At 55.1% G+C, this 17,374-nt stretch overlaps 1 protein-coding gene across 1 annotated transcript in view; it reads right to left on the bottom strand.

Annotated features, from left to right (window-relative positions):
- Positions 1-348: 348 nt before the first annotated feature.
- The window catches only part of Tbc1d2 (TBC1 domain family member 2), a 45,709-nt gene continuing 28,683 nt past the window's right edge, over positions 349-17,374 (bottom strand). Inside the window, exons 6-13 of the mRNA XM_026415481.2 lie at positions 15,606-15,992; positions 11,484-11,594; positions 9,870-10,060; positions 8,100-8,576; positions 4,448-4,568; positions 2,407-2,592; positions 1,401-1,522; positions 349-750 (exon numbers count right to left, since the gene is read on the bottom strand). Coding sequence (XP_026271266.2) covers positions 543-750; positions 1,401-1,522; positions 2,407-2,592; positions 4,448-4,568; positions 8,100-8,576; positions 9,870-10,060; positions 11,484-11,594; positions 15,606-15,992 — 1,803 coding nt within the window. The 3' untranslated portion in view covers positions 349-542. The remainder of the gene's footprint in view (positions 751-1,400; positions 1,523-2,406; positions 2,593-4,447; positions 4,569-8,099; positions 8,577-9,869; positions 10,061-11,483; positions 11,595-15,605; positions 15,993-17,374) is intronic.

Here is a 17,374-nt window from a genome sequence, read left to right on the forward strand (position 1 = left end):
CCCCTATGCCCAGATCCCCTCGGTAGTCAGAAGAGCTCTTCCGGGGAGCCCCGAAAAAGAAGAAAGAGGATCCAGGTGCAGGCTGTGAAACCAGACCCTGGTATGGGGGGTGGCCTGGACACAGACCTGGTGGGCACTGACGGGGATCTGCTGTCCTGAAAGACAGGTGTCCTCATGACTCAGGCCCCAAGCTCCACAGGAACCAGGAGACATGCCCTGCAGGGTCACCTTGGAACAGCAGCTGAAAGGCTGGGGGTAGCAAACCCGGGGCCCCACCAAGAACAACTGGACACTGAGAAGTATGTGACTCCCAAAGCTTGTGGGTGGTCTCCAGCCCAGACACTGGTTTATAGATATAACTTAGAGGATGCCCAAGGCGGCCCCATGAAGACTATCCCGCTGGCCTGCCCACCGGCCTGCTCTGTGGGGAGGTGAGAAGCGCATGGCCTCCCTGGTGCGTGTGCGTGAAAGAAGGTCACATGGTGATGGGGCTGGGGGGTTGCCGTAAGGGTGAAAAGGCTTTGCCTAGGTGAGTGGCCAGGTCAGGCGTCCCCGTCCCCATCATCCTCACTGGTGCAGCCCTCGGTCACTGCTCTGCCCCTGGACGCCCGTCTCTCCAGGTACTCGGCCTTCAGCTGCTCCAGCTCCCGCAGCTCTGCCTCCAGCCGCTCCCGGTGGGTTGCCCGCAGCTGCCGCAGCTGCTTCATGGGAAAGGGGTTCATGTCGCTGAAGGCGATGTGCATCAGCTTCCTGAGAGGGACACACAGTCAGCTCAGGTGTGCGGCCTGCTGGGCCTGTTCTGGGACCTTGGGACACTTTTCCCACCACAGAGGCCCTGGGCCTGCCCTTGGGGAGCATGACTTGCAGGCAGGAAACATGAGAAGCCCTTTCCACCCAGAGAGAACTGACCCACAGGGAGGAACCTCAGAGGCGCCTCGCCCAGTAGGAGGGGTTGGCAGGGGAAGGCATCCTGAAGAGGTGACAGGTGAGCTGAATTTTGAAGAGTGAATGAAAGTTGACAGGCAGAGGGGAGGTGGCAAGGTGGGGAGGTGGCACGGAGGCATTCTAACAGAAGCATGCAGGGCACAAGCCTAGAGGCAGGGCTGTTCTGGAAACTCAAATAATCTGCTTTCTAGATTCACAGCCCCGGGTGCTCAGGGAGGGAAAGGTGGGCGAGCACTGAGACTGGGCAGGGGTTGGGGCCGAGTGGCAGAGCACCTGGGTGACGCTGGTGAGGCCCCAGCGCGATCCCCAGCACACACACCACCTAAAGCTGCATGCAGAGTCTGAAGGCCAGGTTAAGGGCAGGATGGATCACGAAGGGGCAGGGCTTCCCTCCAGACACCCAACCTATGACGGAGGACCAGAATCACCACCTGGAGGCAGGGGCAGACCCTCACCTGCTGTTGCAAATGGTCTTGGTGAAGAAGCGCAGGTACTGGTAGATCTCCAGGCTGTCCTGCAGCCGCAGGATCTCCTCCTCGTTGTACTTGAAAATGGCCAAGGCATAGCGGAACACCACCTGGGGGCACAGCAGGGGCTCAGGTGTGGCATAGTGTGGGCCAGAATCCCCAGAGGGAGGAAACCCAGAGGCCAGGCAGCCTGGAGTCCCTGGGCAGGCTGCAGAGAGGGAGGCCTAGTGGCACAACATGGGGGTAGACACAGGAAGTGAGGGAGGCTGAGGACCCCGAGCAGGGCACAGCTTCAAAGGCAGGGATTTGGATGAAGTTCTAGCTCTACCTCTGGACTTCCCTAAGACAGGCAATGCACTGCGTCTGGTGGACCTCTCAGGGTGAATATGGTATAGTGTGTGGCATGGTAACACACCTGTAATCCCAGCAACACAGGAGGCTGAGGCAGGAGGATCAAAAGTTCGAGGCCAGCCTCAGCAACTTAGTGAGTCTTTAAGTAACTTAGTGAGGCCCTGTCTCAAAATAAAAAATAAAAAACAGCTAAAAATAAAAAATGGCTGGGGATGTAGCTTAGTGGTAAGGTGCCCCTGGGTTCAATCCCCAGTAAAAAACAAAACAAAACAAAAACCCCAAACTGTGTTGTTAGATGGGTCTGTGGGAGGTGGGTATTTGCCCTGGGTCTCCTCACAGTGTCAGGGCAGGGCTTGGCCCAGACCCAGGCTCCACCCTCAGTGCAGGGCTCAGGCCACAGGAGGAAGGAAGGAGGGGCCTGGGTGACAGGCAGGGGATGTGCATCCCTGGTCATGCTGGGCGCCCTCTCAGGGAGCGATTGGGCAACCTCAGGGCGCATCTTCAGAGGCAGAAGTGCCCCTTCCCTCAGGCGCTACAGCACTTCACGATTGCAGTCCTGCCAGGTGGACACTGTTTTCCTTTCTCCAAGGGCAGAGTCAAGACAGAGGGGTGGGGGGACCAGCTCGGGCCCAGCAGCGCCTACCTTGGTCCCCTCGTATAGGAAGGCATCCCAGACCCGCAGGAGGATGTCACTGATCAGACTGTCTGCAAAGACCACGAGGAACCAGTTGAACGTGACGAGGGAGAGGTCGATGCGGTGCTGCCCCAGGTGGGCCATCAGCCTGGGCAGCTTCTCTGAGAGGAGGTCCTGCAGCACCCGCTGGTCCACCTGGAAGGCAGCGAGAGGGCCCTCACTGGTGCCCTGGGGAAGTGGCCACCTCCCCTCCTCCCGGCCCCTCAGACCCAGGCCATTCACAGCAAGCCTGGGGTGCTGAGCGGCCCTGCCCTGCCCAGCACCGAGCACCTGCGGAGCTGGGACCTAGGGGCAGCTGCACATCACCTGCTGCTCCCAACACGGGCCAGGGTCACCTGGTTGGAGCATCAGGCTTTACAATGGAGGTCTCTGGGCCGGCCAGTTCTTGGCCACCCCAAGTCCAGCTGACCCTCCTGGTGATTCAGAGAAACTCATGGATGAACTGGCACGCCGCTGAGGTCCCCTCCAGGACCATCAAAGCAGGAGCAGTGGGTGGAGGGTGGGGACAACACTGGCCCTCTGGGTTGACAGATACAGAGAGCAGGCCCTGGACACACTGTGTTCTTTTCTCTTTTTCTGAATATGGGAAATTCTCCATAGCAAGAAATTAAAAAGAAAAAGCAAACTTGACCCTGTGACACAGCCACCTTAATTTCAGAGATGCTGAGACGTAGAAGTAAAGTATGGCACATTCCCAGCCCCTGCCCCAGTGAGGGGCCACCTGAGACCCGTGCTCTAACACCCCGGGGGGAGCCAGCTCTGCAGCCCACCTTTCTGCTTCTTCCACCCAGGCCACGGCACAGGGACGGGTGCGGCAGCCCCTTGGAACCGTGAGGTAACAAGCCCCAGGCCAGGGAGAGCGGAATAGGGAGCTAGGAGGAGCCTGATCCCGGAGGGCATCAAGAAGTGAGCCACCCTGTCATTATCTGAGAGAATAATGGCCCGCTGAAGCCACTCCTCAGCCGGCCTCCCACGCAGTCCAGTGCAATCCCTACCTGATCCCCACCTCCCTGCTGACTCCCCAGCCTCACTCCTCTCCCCAGAGCTGACCCTGAGCAGCCAAGGTCCCGCCCTCCAGGGGGAGGAGTCAGTGTTAGAGATGGAAGAGGAAAGGAGGGGAAGGAAGGACACATAGACAGCGTCCAGATTGGAGGTGAGCAGTGGGCAAGGCTGGCGGAGGGTGGGGAGGCTTGGAATGACTTTGCACTTAGGCCTCTTAACAAGCCCTAGCAGCAACTTTACTCCCATTCTAGAGCAGGCATGCTCGGGGTTCAGAGAGGTGATGTTATGTGCCAAGGCAGCACTGCAGGTCAGCCACGGGCAGAGCTCTGGACCCTGCTCTGCCTGACCACAGGGCCAGAGGGCAGTAGAGGGGTAACAGGTTAGTGGAGGCAGCCATGCTGCTCAGTGGACAGTGGTGAGCATGAGCAGGAATGGTCACCATCACCCCCATCCTGCTGAACTGTGTTCTGAATTCTTTTTTCCAGTACTGGAGGTGGAACCCAGGACCTAGCACATGCTAGGCAGGCACTCTACCGCTGAGCTACACCCCCAGCCCTTCTGAAATTTTTATTTTTGAGGCATGGTCTTTCCAAATTCCTGAGGGTCTTGTTCAGTTGCCCTTGCTGGCCCTGAACCTGCAGTCCTCCTGCCTTAGGCCTTCAAGTAGCTGGGATTACAGGCATGTGCCACCAAGCCCTGCTGTGTTCTGAAATTTGACTGGCAAATGGAAAATGAAACTAGGTCTGTTCTTCCTCTCCCAGTGACATGATGTCACCACTGGACTCATACCAGTCTGTCCTCTGGGCAGAATCCCCAAAGTTCTTCAGGCTGGAACCGCCCCGCGTCCCTGAGAAGGGATATTGGCCCACTGTGCAGGTGGAGAAATGGAAGCCGGGAGACTTCCAACTTTCGTGGTAGTCACTGACTCACAGGAGCAACTCAAGGGTACTGTCCTGCGTGGCGGCCACGTCCCTTCCCTCCCTCTCACCTGGGACGCTGTCAGCGTCTTACTGTAGTAGTCGGCTGGCAGGATGGTCTCCACGATGGCTACCAGGCACCAGAAGGCACTCTCCTCCTCCTCCAGGACCAGCAGAGCCACAGCGGCCAGCCTGAGAAGGATGAGCAAGGTGGCACGGTCAACGCCCAGCCCAGGGCCCGGCACGCTGCGGGCTCTAACATGCTGGCCGCCCTCACTTCCATGTTCTCAAGCTCTGAGACGCTGGCAAGTACGTGAACCTCCCTGAGCCTCGGCCTCGCACTCTGTAAGGTGATTAAAAAACCCACCTTCGGGCCATGGCCCCTGAGAAGCCTGCCTTTGGTGCTGCCTGGCACACAGCAGTACACTGCACAGTCCTTCTCTCCTGGAGCACCCCCTCTCAGGAGGCTCAAGTGACACCACAGGTAAGAGGGACAAGCCCCCAGGGCTGAGCAGGGAAGTCTTCCTGCTTCTCTATTTTTGCTTGCAGGCTGCATCCAGGACCAATCCAAGTTACACTTCCCTAATGTCCTCCATTGACCCTGTTCTCCTAAGATGCTACATAAACACAAGGTCCAGTATTCAAAACCACCTGGGGAATGCTGCCCACTACAGACCCTTTTGGGGGCTTATGATGTACACTATCTCAGAAAGCCTCTGGGGAATCCTGCAAGGAGACCCTGTGTGACTTTAACCAACCCAGAGTAACTGTGGGCCATGGAGCCCATATCGTTGTGCCACTAGTAATGCTTCCCTGGGTTCTCACTAGACTGGATTTATGACCTCCACCTTCTTTTGAGTTCAGGACTTCTAGAAGCAAGGCTGAGTTTCAAAAGAAAAAAGAAAACCTTTCTCCTTTTCCAGTGTTTGGGATAGCAAATATGTGGTATGTCTTATCTATGCCCAGGACAGACATAACTAATAGATCTTGGCAACATTCCCCTTGCTGATGCCTGGAGCAGACATAACTAATTGATCAGGGCACTCTTTCCCCCTGAGTTGAAGCTACTTTAGTGACTGCCTCAAGATAGGCCTCCAGCAGCTGTTTCCTATTGGCTCTCTCTGGTCAAGACAAACTCCTTACTCACAGATAGGAAAACTGAGACCCAGAAAGCAAAAGAGAATGCCTCGAGATCACAGTTGGCTGATGATAGAGCAGGAAGAGAACCCAGGAATCCCAACATCCAGCCCACCAACCTCAGAGTGTCCTCAGTCCAGGAGCTGGCTGCCAGTGCCAGCTTAGAATTTCTCACAGCACACATTAGAAAGCCAGTTACCTGAGGCTGGTCCCCACTTGGGCTGCTCACTGCTCAGACTCCAGCAGGGCTCCACCCTCAGGCTCTCAGGGCCCAAGGAGGCCTGCAAAGGGGAAATGAGCCAAAGGGGAAAGAGCAAGCTACTTTGGAAGGATTCCACTTATTTTTCACAGGGAAATGGCTTTAAAATGTTTGCTCTAAATTGGTATTAAATCACCGTGTTCTATCTTCACCGTCTAAACCGGCTGGATTTGTTGCCTTAGAAGCAGGATGTTATCTTTGAGACATGGGGTAGGGGTGGGGCATGGTGGCACAACACATGCATTTCCAACTGCTGCCACTAGATGGCAACTCAGGCAAGTGTAAGGGGCCTGCAGTTTGGGATTCGGGCCTCCAAAAGAACACACTGCACTTTCCACAATAGAACAGGCCCTTTCTAATACACTTAACTTTCTAGTTAAAGCAATAGCACAAATATTTGCATGAATACCAACTATCTGTGCTTACATATCAAATTTAAGTAAAAATAGCAGAGACAGAGATAGTAAAAAGTACCCTCTGGGCGTCTCCCTCTTCTTTGGCCTCAGTTGTTCCCATCTGCTTTCTAAAAGCAGCCTGTGCCACCTCCTTCCACAGGGGGAGCTTCTCTCCAGTGTGCTGATCCCAAGGTTCCCTGGCTCCCGGACTTTTTCCTGCTTTGGCACACATTGCACCCCAGGGCACCATAGCCCGTATATGGCTAATTGCATCTCATAGAGGTCACATCGGATCAGGAAAAAATGTTTCAGGGTGGCACCAGCCCACTGCCTGCCAAAGCTCCCACTCTGAGTGAGGGTGGGTTGTGGGAAGGACTGGGTGTGGGTGTCCGGGGCTGGAGCTGGCCCAGATGCCAGGCATGGTGAGGCTCTGGGCAGGTGACTCAGCTTTTCTGAGCTTCCCTGACTTGCCTGGAGAATGGGGGCATCAGTGCCCACTTCAGGTTTCCATGAGGATTACGTGATGTCAGGTATGTAAAGCACCCTCAGTAAGTTGCTTCCTACCCGACCTTTCTAAGAAATGGGAAAATCATTATTTGTACAAATCCCATGGCTTCCATTTCCCTGCACAGCTGCTTTTAAAAAGGCTTTGCAATTTTTGTTCCTCCTAGATTTCAACATGTTCACACAGATAAAAAATATACAGGCTTTTGCTCAGCTGTTGGTGAAGGAGTAGAATTTCTACAGACATCACCTGTAGCAGACATGCAGAATAACACGAATTTCAGGCTTAAATTAAGAGGCATTCCTGTTGGAGCTTAGCTCTGAATTCCCAGTAATTGTACATATCCATGCTCAATTTTACCTAAATTTAGGGTGGAATAAGAGTATTGAAAATATGTGCTCTTGGGAGCCATTCAAATTTGAGTTAAGGACACTCCGAATGTCAATTCTGGGTTAAATAAATGCCACACACCACCTATTCAGAAAAATACAGCAGAATGGCTTTTGCAAATTTTACTCAAGCATGTGTGTGTTTAAATGAAATCGAGTCAAAATTTGCTTTGGGAAATCTTCAAGACTATGCAATTTCTATGGAGGTATGTTCATGAAAGTTCCCTTCCACTTGTGGAGAAGACAGCCCTATGAACCAGGGCCCATTCTCATCCCCAGTCTCTCTCCTCTCCCCTGCTAATTAGACCAGAAATGGAAAGTAATGCATGCTGCACCATTCAGATTCCTTCTTTGGGATGCAGGTCCTGGGCATAAGGGTTAAGGGCACAGGGTATAAGGTGGGAAGACTCGTTGTAGCCCATGGCTTAGTGCTCTACTCTGACGACCTCGATGGGCTATAAATGCCCCAAGAATGAGTAGGTCTGCCAAGAGGGGTGGGGCCGAGGGCAGAGTGGGGTGGGGGCCATAGGCCCTACAGCTGCAAGACAGAACATGGGGCCACGCTGCCTCGGGGGAGGGCATTCCAGGCAATACTGGACGAGTGCCAGCCTGGGCTTCTGTAGCGCTGCGCCCCTGTTGGGCCATCTATCCTCAGCTCTGTCCTCTTCCTCCAGTTCCCTGAGCTTCCCCTGTACCATTTATAAATTCCTTCTTCCTTGGGCTCCTCTGCGTGGATTTTGTATAATGCTCCCTGACCTGGCCAGGGCTGTCATATGTGAACTGGGCCCTCACTGTACACTCCAGGGGACCACTCCTGAAGGCTCCATGTGAGTGGTATCTCCTGAGCACAAATCAGAGAGCACAGGACAGGGTCCTGCGTTCTGGCCCATCTGTCTTAAACATGTCTTCTCACCTGCCCGTCCCTATCTGTCCAGTGAGGGCCAGCCTCCCGGGCTTCTCTCTCAGGGTTTCTGGGAGGCCCTGAAAAGTCAGCAGTGCTCTGAAGGCAAAGGGTGTGCCCGACCGCCAGAGGCTCACCTGTTCAGGCCCTGGCAGTAGCCAATGGCTGGGTTCTGCCAGGAGAAGGCCAGCAGCACCCGGCGGAGCTTGTCAGGGAAGCTGGAGGTGGGACAGGTGAAGTGCTTGTTGTTGGGGAAGGTCCGGTTCAGGTCCAGCTCGATCTGATGGGCAGCAGGGTGCTCGCAGGCCTGGCCTCGCCTCAGCAGCTCCTGGTAGCAGCTAGGAGTGTGCAGGTGCTGGACACGGAGATGGACCAGCCATCTCCAGACGCGGGGCCGGTGTTCGCGGGGCACTCCCGCCCGCAGCAGCTGCTTGAGCTCTGCAGAGGGCGCGAGCTGGCCCAGGGCCGCCCAGCGCTCCCGCAGTGGCCGCTCCACAGCGTCAAGGGCCAGCAGGTGGTGGGAGCGCACCTCCAGCACCTGGATCCTGGCCAGCAGCTTCAGGTCTTCCACCTCATAGTCGGGCACTGCTGGGAAGCCGTACTCGTCATACTCACTGCCGGGAAAGACCCACGTTAGCCACACCTTGCAGGGCCCGTCCCTGGATAAGAGCAGGTGGGGGTGCTGGGCCAGGTTCCTCCCCAGCTTCACTGAGGCTCAGCCTTTAGGGCAGGGCAGGGCAGGCCCCTCCACCCCTCCCAAACTGCCCTGCTCTGCCTCCTGAACACCCAGTGAGGTCCTAGAAATGCCTGGTACATAGTGCCCAGGAGACCCTCCAATGACCTCCAAAGACCTCAGGCACCTGGGGCCAAGGAGCAGAACCTTTTACCAGCCAGTGAGCTCAGGGACAGAGGGGGACAGACTGCACCAATGACAGGAGGAGGTGGAATATTGGGAATGAGAAGCTATTGGGGGCCAATAGCTTCTCATTTATTCAACATTTATTTGCCCTTACTATGTGCCCTGCAGGTGCTATCTGTCGAGATCTATCTATCTATCTATCTATCTATCTATCTATCTATAGATACCCAGGATTGAATCAGAATAGTTCAACCATTGAGCCATCCCCAGCCTCTTTAAATTTTTTTTTTTAAATTTTGAGACAGTGTCTTGCTAAGTTGCTGTGGCTGGCTTTGAATTCCTGATCCTCCTGCCTCAGCCTCCTGAGCCGCTGGGATTACAGGTGTGCACCCCCCACCCCCAGCGCTGCCAGTCTTGTGATCTTGCAAAGCAAGAGTCAGCCTACATCTTACAGGGGCTGAGAATGAGGCTCAGAAAGATTAAGTGACTTGTCAAAGAGCAAGAGAGCCAGGTCTGCTGGGTGTGGTGGCACAAGCCTACAATCCCCACAACTCAGGAGGCTGAGGCAGGAGGATTACAAATTCCAGGCCAGCCTGGACAACTTAAAGCCTGTTACAAAAATAAATTTAAAAGGGCTGGGATGTGGCTCAGTGGTGGTGACCCTGGGTTCAATCCTCATCACCACCCCCTAATAGAGCCATGTCTGGCTCAAAAGCCCAGGCTTCTGCGAGTAGGCCACACAGCCTCAGGGACCTGTAAGCAGAGTCACACCCACGTCTGTTACATCTGTTACTGTAAGTGAGAGTGCCCTGCTCAGCCAGGGTTTGGCTTATCTCCCCTCTGACCAACAAGTCTGGGAGGAACCTGGGCCAGGGGAGACCTGGGGCTTGGAGGCAGCTCTGGGCAGGGGCTGCTCCTCTGAGCCTGCTCCTGGGCGGGCGCTGCATAGTGCATCTGGAGCCAGAGGAGGTCACGATTGCATAGTGCACAGTCAGCACGGCTGGCAGCAAGGCAGCGGGGTTCTTGGTCCTGCAGCCGCCAGGCTCACCTGACAGGGCCCAGCTCCACACCGCCATCAGCCGCGGCCTCGCTGGCTTCCCACTGCAGCGCCTCCTGGATGAGCTCCCGCAGCAGCTCCGAGCACTCGCCAGCCTCCGACCCTGCAGCCTCCTGCAGCCTCCGCAGCCCAGCCAGGTACTTGCTCTCCACCTGGCAGTTCCTGGCTTGGAGGTAGGCACACTGTGAGGGGAAGGGTGGCCAGTCAGGTGCCCTGCTCGGCTCCGGGCAGAGCAGCCCTTCCAGCTCCTCGCCCAGCCTCCCCTTCATGGGCCTTCACATAAGAGAAATATGGGCCTGAGACAGGGGGAGCGCGGAGGCAAGGAAGCAGGAGAGGGCTGGGCCTGGGGCTGGGCTCAAGAGAAAGAGAAGATGGGGCTGGGGCAGGGATGGACAGGCTCCAGTGCAGCCTGCAGTCCCATTCTGGTCTGCCCGATAGCTGTACAGCCTGTGGCAAGTCACTTAACCTCTCTGTGCCCTAGCTGGTTCATGTGCACAGTGGGGACAGCCTCAGGTTCTGGAGGGAGTAGTCGAGCTGATGAGCAAAACCCTCCCCGGGGGCTGGGCACAGAACCCTCTGCAGGGGGTGTGGCTGGGAGGGCCCTACCCTGTGCTGTCTGTGCCACGGGGTGTCATCCCTCCACACACAGCGCCCTCCCCCCAGGTCTTTCTGCGGGCGCCTCCCGGCCTTGAATTCCTGTTTCTATGTGTACAAGCCAGATGGTGCTGGGCAGGGCGGGGGGACCTCTCTGGACCTTGTTTTCTGTTGCTATGAGATGGGGACGCAGAAAGCTGCCTCAGAGTACTGCCGTGACCTGAGCCGCCACGTCCCACAGGCGCACCAGGGAGCCTCGTGGCAGATGCTGCAGTCCACGGCACCCCTGCCAGTCGGCAGCTCCAAGCACTTGCCCAAACTTCCTGCTCCCCGGCTCCCACCGCTGCTCCTCAACCCCAGGCCCCTGACTGCTTCCTGTGTTCTGTCACCAGCGGTCTTCTCAGGACTTCTGCTGGAGACTCTGGTCTCCTTGTGTCTAGGCCCTCTCCAGAAGCCCACCCTTTGCCGAGCAGCCGCAGCCATCTTCTCAGAACATCAGTCTGGGCCGGGATCTCTCCACTCAGACCCACTCAGCCTTGTCTCATCCTCCTCAGCTCTGCTTCATGCCTCTCAGGCCATAAACCTTTACCACGCGGTCTCCTTTCTTAGAAGGCCTTTCTACACTGCTGGATAACACAACTGGTCTTTAGGACTCACTCAGAAGACACCTCCTCCAGGAAGCCTTCCTTGACTTACCTTCCTACCTCCGGGCCCCATGAGTCTGTGAGTCCTAGCTGAGCTCAGCTCCCTCACTAGTCTGCACTCTCTTCGGGGCCGCAGCCAAGCTTATTGGTTTTGATGTCGCTTCCCCATAGCTGCCCAGCAAAGCACCCCGACTGGGTGGCTCAAGTCAGCCAGACCACAGGGGCTGGGGAGGAAACCGACACCATTCATAAGCGCTCAGTCCAGAGGGAGGGCAGCCAGGTAAGGAGGAGCATGAGTGGGGGTGGCCAGCAGGGGGACTGGAAGGTGGCAGGGCATGGAGATGGCCAAGCAGCTCTCCCCTGGCACCTTCGTCAGCAGCGCCTTCTCCTTCTCAGCCACTTTCCTCCAGATTTTGGTGACCTGGTGAATCTCAGAGTTGAGGAAGCGGTTCTGGGTCCGGTAAGCTTCCATGTCATCCTGGAGAAGAGAGCACAGCATTTCAGGAGTTGACCACGGATACTTCCTGGTCCTGAGGAGTCATCCCGATAATGACAACAGAAAAGGAAACCTAAGCTGGGCATGATGACACAGGTCCCTGAGCCAGTGACTCAGAGGCTGAGGCAGGAGGATTGCGAGTTTGAGGCCAGCCTCAGCAACTTAGCAAGGCCCTAAGCAATTTAATGAGACCCTATCTCAAAATGAAAAATAGAAAGGACTGGGAAAGTAGCTCAGTGGTAAAGCATCCTGGTTCAATCCCCAGTATGAAAAAACAAAGAAAGGAAGGGAAAAAAGGAAGTCTGGAAGGACAGAAGCACTGCCAGCCTCCTCTCTATCCTGGTCCCCGCAGGCTGTGGTGAAAGGCGCCTCAGGCTGGGGTTCAAGGCCTGGCTCGAGCCCTTGGGAGGGTCTCTACACTATTGTCTTTCCTCATTTGTAAAAGGGCAAATACCAACCACCCCTGTGGGCAGTGAGGACGCTAAATGGTCACACAGATAACACCAAATGTGGGGACAGAACACAGCAAGTGCTCAGTAGTATTCCGTTTTTTGTTTTTCTTTGTTTTGTTTTTTGGTGGTGCTGGGGATTGAACCCGGGGCCTTGTGCATGTGAGGCAAGCTCTCTACCAACTGAGCTACAACCCCAGCCCCAGTAGTATTTGTTTTAAAAAGCAATGCATTTTATCAAATATTTGTGACCATGAAGTGTCACTGTAAATATTGTTCTATGTTGTTATATAAGTTTTCTAGTCTTTGTGTGTGTGTGTGTGTGTGTGTGTGTGTGTGTGTGTGTGTGTGCTGGGACTCAAACCCAGGGCCTCAAGCATACTAAGCATGTGCTTTACCACCAAGCTGTAGCCCAGACCCCTGAGTGTTCTTATAAGGGACAGGGTGGCCTTGTACTTAGGATCCTTCTGCCTCAGTCTCCCACAGAGCTGGGACACAGGCTTGCGCCACCCGCCCAGCTGCAGTGATTGTTTTCAGTGATGGACAACTACACCACAAGTTACTTACAACCCTTTTCTTTCTGTTGTTTCTACAATTTGGGCCTTGGCTGGTTTTAGCTAGTATTTGATTTTGAATAACACTGTGAAGAACAGCTCTGAGCCTAGAGGGTTCCCTCTGCACTGTCTCCTGGAAGCAGCCAGAGCCCTTGGCCAGGTGTGCGAGAGGCTAGGCAAGTCTTGGGAAGGTATGCCCAGGACCTGAGCTACAGCCGTGGTTCTTGGTCTTTATTGTGCCAGGAAGGACGTTCCAGAAGCCATTCAAACACACTGCGCACACTCAGTCATCACTGATGAGTCGCAGGTACTCTTGTTGTGGCCCAGCCTTTCTCTCTGCTGCCCGCTGGGCTGCAGGGGAGTACCCAAGGGGCTGCTACAGAGCTGACCTTGGGCAGGCCCTGAGTGATGGGGACATGAACAGCATTGCTCATGGCCTGTCGCACTTTGCCATCAGAGACAGGCCCCATGGGCAGCCCCCAGATGATCTTGGCCCTCTGCTGGGAGGGTCTTCACTCTGGCCAGGATGGCCTCCAATGTCCCTCCCAGCCTCCTTGCGACCTTCACTTCCTCTTCCTAGGTCTAGAATTGTTGATAGGTATTTTCAAGACTTTGGAAATAGGGCTTTTGTCACATAAGGTGCCCCACTTCCTGCTCTAGGGAGGGCGGACGTGCTCGGAGTGGCCTGTGGTGTGAGCACCTTTGGAGCAGCAGTGGCTGGGGTGGCGACTGGGCAGCACCCTCCCATTCAGCTCGTGACCCTACCTTGAATGCTCTCCTGGGTTCAGAACTGTAGGAGGAAAAAGAGAGACCTCAGAGAAGAGAAGAGCCGCGGGACTCACCAGCGGAGCAAGGGGAGGAGAGGGTCTGGGGGAAGCCCCTGCTGCCTCCCTGCCTTTGCCAGGAACAGAACCCTGGGATTCTCCCTGGGCAAGGCCCTTGTGCCAGCATGGGAGACCTGGGTCCACACTGCATGCCTGTCCCTCATGCTGTGTGGCCCAGGACCAGTCCACCACCTCTCTGTAGCTCATTGTCCCTACCAGAAAATGAGAGGGCAAACTAGATTGCTGAGTCTTCCCAGCTCTGATACTCAAGAGGTGGCACAGTTACTGTCCCCAGTTCCCAGCTTTGATATTCAACCCCCCTCTTTTTTTTTTCCCAAGGTGGAGGAGAACGTGAGGATTGAACCCAAAGGTACTCTATCATTGAGCCACATTCCTAGCCCTTTTAAATTCTGAGACAGGGTCTCAATCAATGGCGAAGGATGGCCTTGAATTTGTGAGGCCCAGACTCCCAAGTGGCTGGGATTACAGGCGTAAGCCACCACATCAAAACCATCATTTGTGGCTGGGCATAGTGGTGCACAACTATATCCCCAGTGGCTCAGGAGGCCGAGGCAGGAGGAGTTCAAAGGCAGCCTCAGCAACTGTCACAGGTTAAGCAGCAGGAAATGCAAATACTCCCTGAGGCCAAACACAAAGATGGGCAGATGTAATAATCACATTAATGTGACTCACATGTGCAGTCAGTTGCACCTGGCTCGCTGATGATCTAAATTCCTTAAAGATATGACCTCAGGGACACACTCAGGCTCATAGGTGAGTCAGAGAAAACCGGATGCAGCTGATCTGCTTCTGAGCCCTGTGCTGCTCCAGGGGTCTTGAACAGTGGGCCCTGTAGGCACATGGACGCAAAGACCCTGAGCTGGGGCAGGGTGTGGCAGAAGCACGTCACTGTGGTCACTATGCACACAGTCCAGCTCATATGCGTTTGAAAGCTCTGGTTTTGTTTTAATCCCAGACTCTGGCTCCAGACTGTGAGGGATTCCAGGTCTAGCTGGTTGTGTGGTTCTTCAGTTTCTGCTGACAGGAAAGGCAATCTGGGTTGCAAATTCACTTCCTTTTACCTCCTAACAGCCCTTCAGAGGCAGCAATGGAACTTTCCACAGAGGTGAGAGAACTTGCTCCAGGCCATGCAGCTAGAGAGGCAGAGCCAGGACTCCAACACTGGCCACCTCACTTCAAAGCTGGGCCTTGAGCCTGTTCAACACGCCCACTGCTTCTCTCGGAAGCTTCCTGTTTCTTTTGCTTTCTTTCTCCCCCTCCTTCCATTCCTCAGTTCCTTGATTCAGGAGCACAGGACTTTCCAAGGTTATAGAAGCGGCAGAACATGTGGCTCTGAAGGGCAGTGTTCGGGGCAAGCCTGGCCCTGGTTTTATATGGCTGCCTCTAGGAGCAGTAGGCCTAGAAGCACCTATTCCCAGTCTCAGGCTCCTAGGGTCCAGGTGGCACCTGTCATTCCCTCTAGACAGGAGACTGCAGCCCATGGCAGGCATCAGAACTCAAATGAAGTTCCTGTCCCTGGTGTTGGGGCTGGTCCCCGTGGACTGGGACAGCCTGGGGAAAGGGACAGGGACGGAGCAGGGGAAGGCAGGGTGGGGCAGGGAAGATGGCAGCAGCTAGAGAGGCAGAGAAGCTGGGAGGCAGAGCAGGCAGCAGACGTGAGCTCCCCATTTCAGGAGTCTGGGTGAGCTTCTTTACCTTCTCAGCCTCAGTCTTCCCATCTGTAATGTGGGGTTCCCGAGCATGACTGCCTCTCATAGGGCTGGTGCAAGGATAAAATGAGACAATGCAAGTAAAGCAGGCAGCACTGGCACAGGCCACGCCATCAATCCCATACGCAGAATGGTCACGTACCAGCCACAGTCGGCATGAGTACAGGAGTACTGGGAGAGGGCGGCCCTGGGGCGTGAGAATGGCACCAAAGAAGGCCATCCAGGCCGGGCCCCAGACTTAGCTGGTCTTGGACTTTTTCATCTCTAATCTGATAATCAGAGATGCCTGCTTTTCTGCAGCCCAGGACACCATGAAAGGGTCAAATTGTATCCATCAGCATCTACTTCCGGTACAGATGCTCGGAGGGTGAGCCCTTCTCCACATTGAAAACCATCAGCCGCCTTCCTGGGGCCCAGGGAGTGTGGGGAGGCCTACCTTGAGGTGCTCCATCCTCTCCTGCTGGCTTAGGAAGTCCCTGTCGACAGTGCTGAGGGGCTGGTCAGGGGGCTGTGTGAAGTCCTGGGTGACCTTCTCTGAGAGCTTGCAGATGACCTGCTGCTTGGCCTGGTTCTTGTCCATAAGCAGCTGCACATGCTGCTGCAGCTCCTGCACCTGCTGCTCCCGCAGGCTGGCCGTGTGCACCAGGCTCTCGCGCTCCTGTTCCAGGGCCTCTACCCGCCTGCCCAGCTCTGCGATCTGCCGCACTTTGTGCCGCACCAGCTCCAGCCGGTCCTTGTCCTCTGCTGCTGCCAGGTACGCGCTGGATGCCCTCTTCTCCTGCTGGGCGGCCTCCAGCGCCTTGTGTAGGATCTTCACCAGCTCCTGGGCAGGGAGAGGGCAGCATCTCTGAGTTGGGGGAAGCTTTTCAGGTGCCAGGGGTGGGCACATGTTGTCACCAAACCTACCAACCCTGAGAGGTGCCCTGGGCATCTTGTCCCATCTCTGTCCAACACAGTACTGGTTGGGCACACAGCTCCCCAGCAAAACACCACTTCCTAGGAAGTCACAGGTGGAGGTGGCCAAGTGACTATTCTGCCTAAAAGAGGAATGAGCACTGAGGTGTGTAGGCACCTTCTAGGTCATCTTTGAAATCACTAGACACATGCTCCTCTGGGCCAGTGCCCCTTCCTTTCCTTCCGGCTGGAAAATGGCAAGAATGAGAAGTCACCTCACACCCATAAGCTGAGGTATGAGGACGGCAGAGCTGCCCCCTAGCACACACAGCTGCTCACCTACCTCTCCATTCTATAGTGCAAGAGAGAAAGAACTCTGAATACTTATGGGTTCTTTGTTATAGCAGCTGAATCCATAATCCGACTCATACATGCCCATTTCAGGGATGAACAAACTGAGGCCCAGGAGAGTAGAGTGAAATTCAATCTTGAATCATGCAGACTCCAAAGCCTAAGCTTAGTCAGTAATACAACCAGGGGTGGCAGCTATGTGGCACAAAAATATTACTCTTCCCTCTCATCCCATGGCAGATATTGTTAGTTATGAAATTCTTTACTGCAATGCTGTGTCGAGGCCTCAAAATCCTTTTCAATATAGCATCACCAAGACAGCATTAGAGAGGAAATACATTGGCAATCCCCACACAAAGTCATGCACAGAGGACCTCATTCAATCTTTTTGTAACTGGCCCCTGAGCCCACTGAGTGTCACTCATAGGGCTGGTATAAGGAAGTGCTAGAAAGTACAGAAAAAACAGGCCTTGATTCCCTCCTCAGCAGCTGTTCACGTGGAAACTCAAGGTCTGCTGCTCCCCCGGCTTCCAGCCCTAAGCTCTTAGGACATGAGCCCGTGAATTCCTCCAGGGCCAGGGTCAGGATGCCAGCAGCCAGGCAGCCCCGCAGCCAGGCCCACAGCCATGGCCTTTTCTCAGTGACATATCCACTGTGCCTGTGCCAAAGTCTTTAAACAAATGGATCAGCTGGATAGGATTAATCGCTAAGAGAAATTCATTTTGGAGGAAAACTGCCAAATATTGTGACTATTTGAGAAGCTAATGGCAAGCCCCACTTAGCTGAGTCTTCTGAAACCTCGGTACTTGTGACCTCCTCTGGTTCTTTTCCACCCACTCACCCATCCATCCATCCATGTGTCCAACCTTTCTCAAGCAGGTGCTCAGAGCCATGCCCCGTTGCCAGAAGGAGGGGCTCAGAGGGGGACCAGTCACAGTTCCCACCTCCAAGAACGGGCAA

The sequence above is a fragment of the Urocitellus parryii genome, chromosome 4 (assembly GCF_045843805.1).
Source record: "Urocitellus parryii isolate mUroPar1 chromosome 4, mUroPar1.hap1, whole genome shotgun sequence".
Taxonomy (NCBI): domain Eukaryota; kingdom Metazoa; phylum Chordata; class Mammalia; order Rodentia; family Sciuridae; genus Urocitellus; species Urocitellus parryii.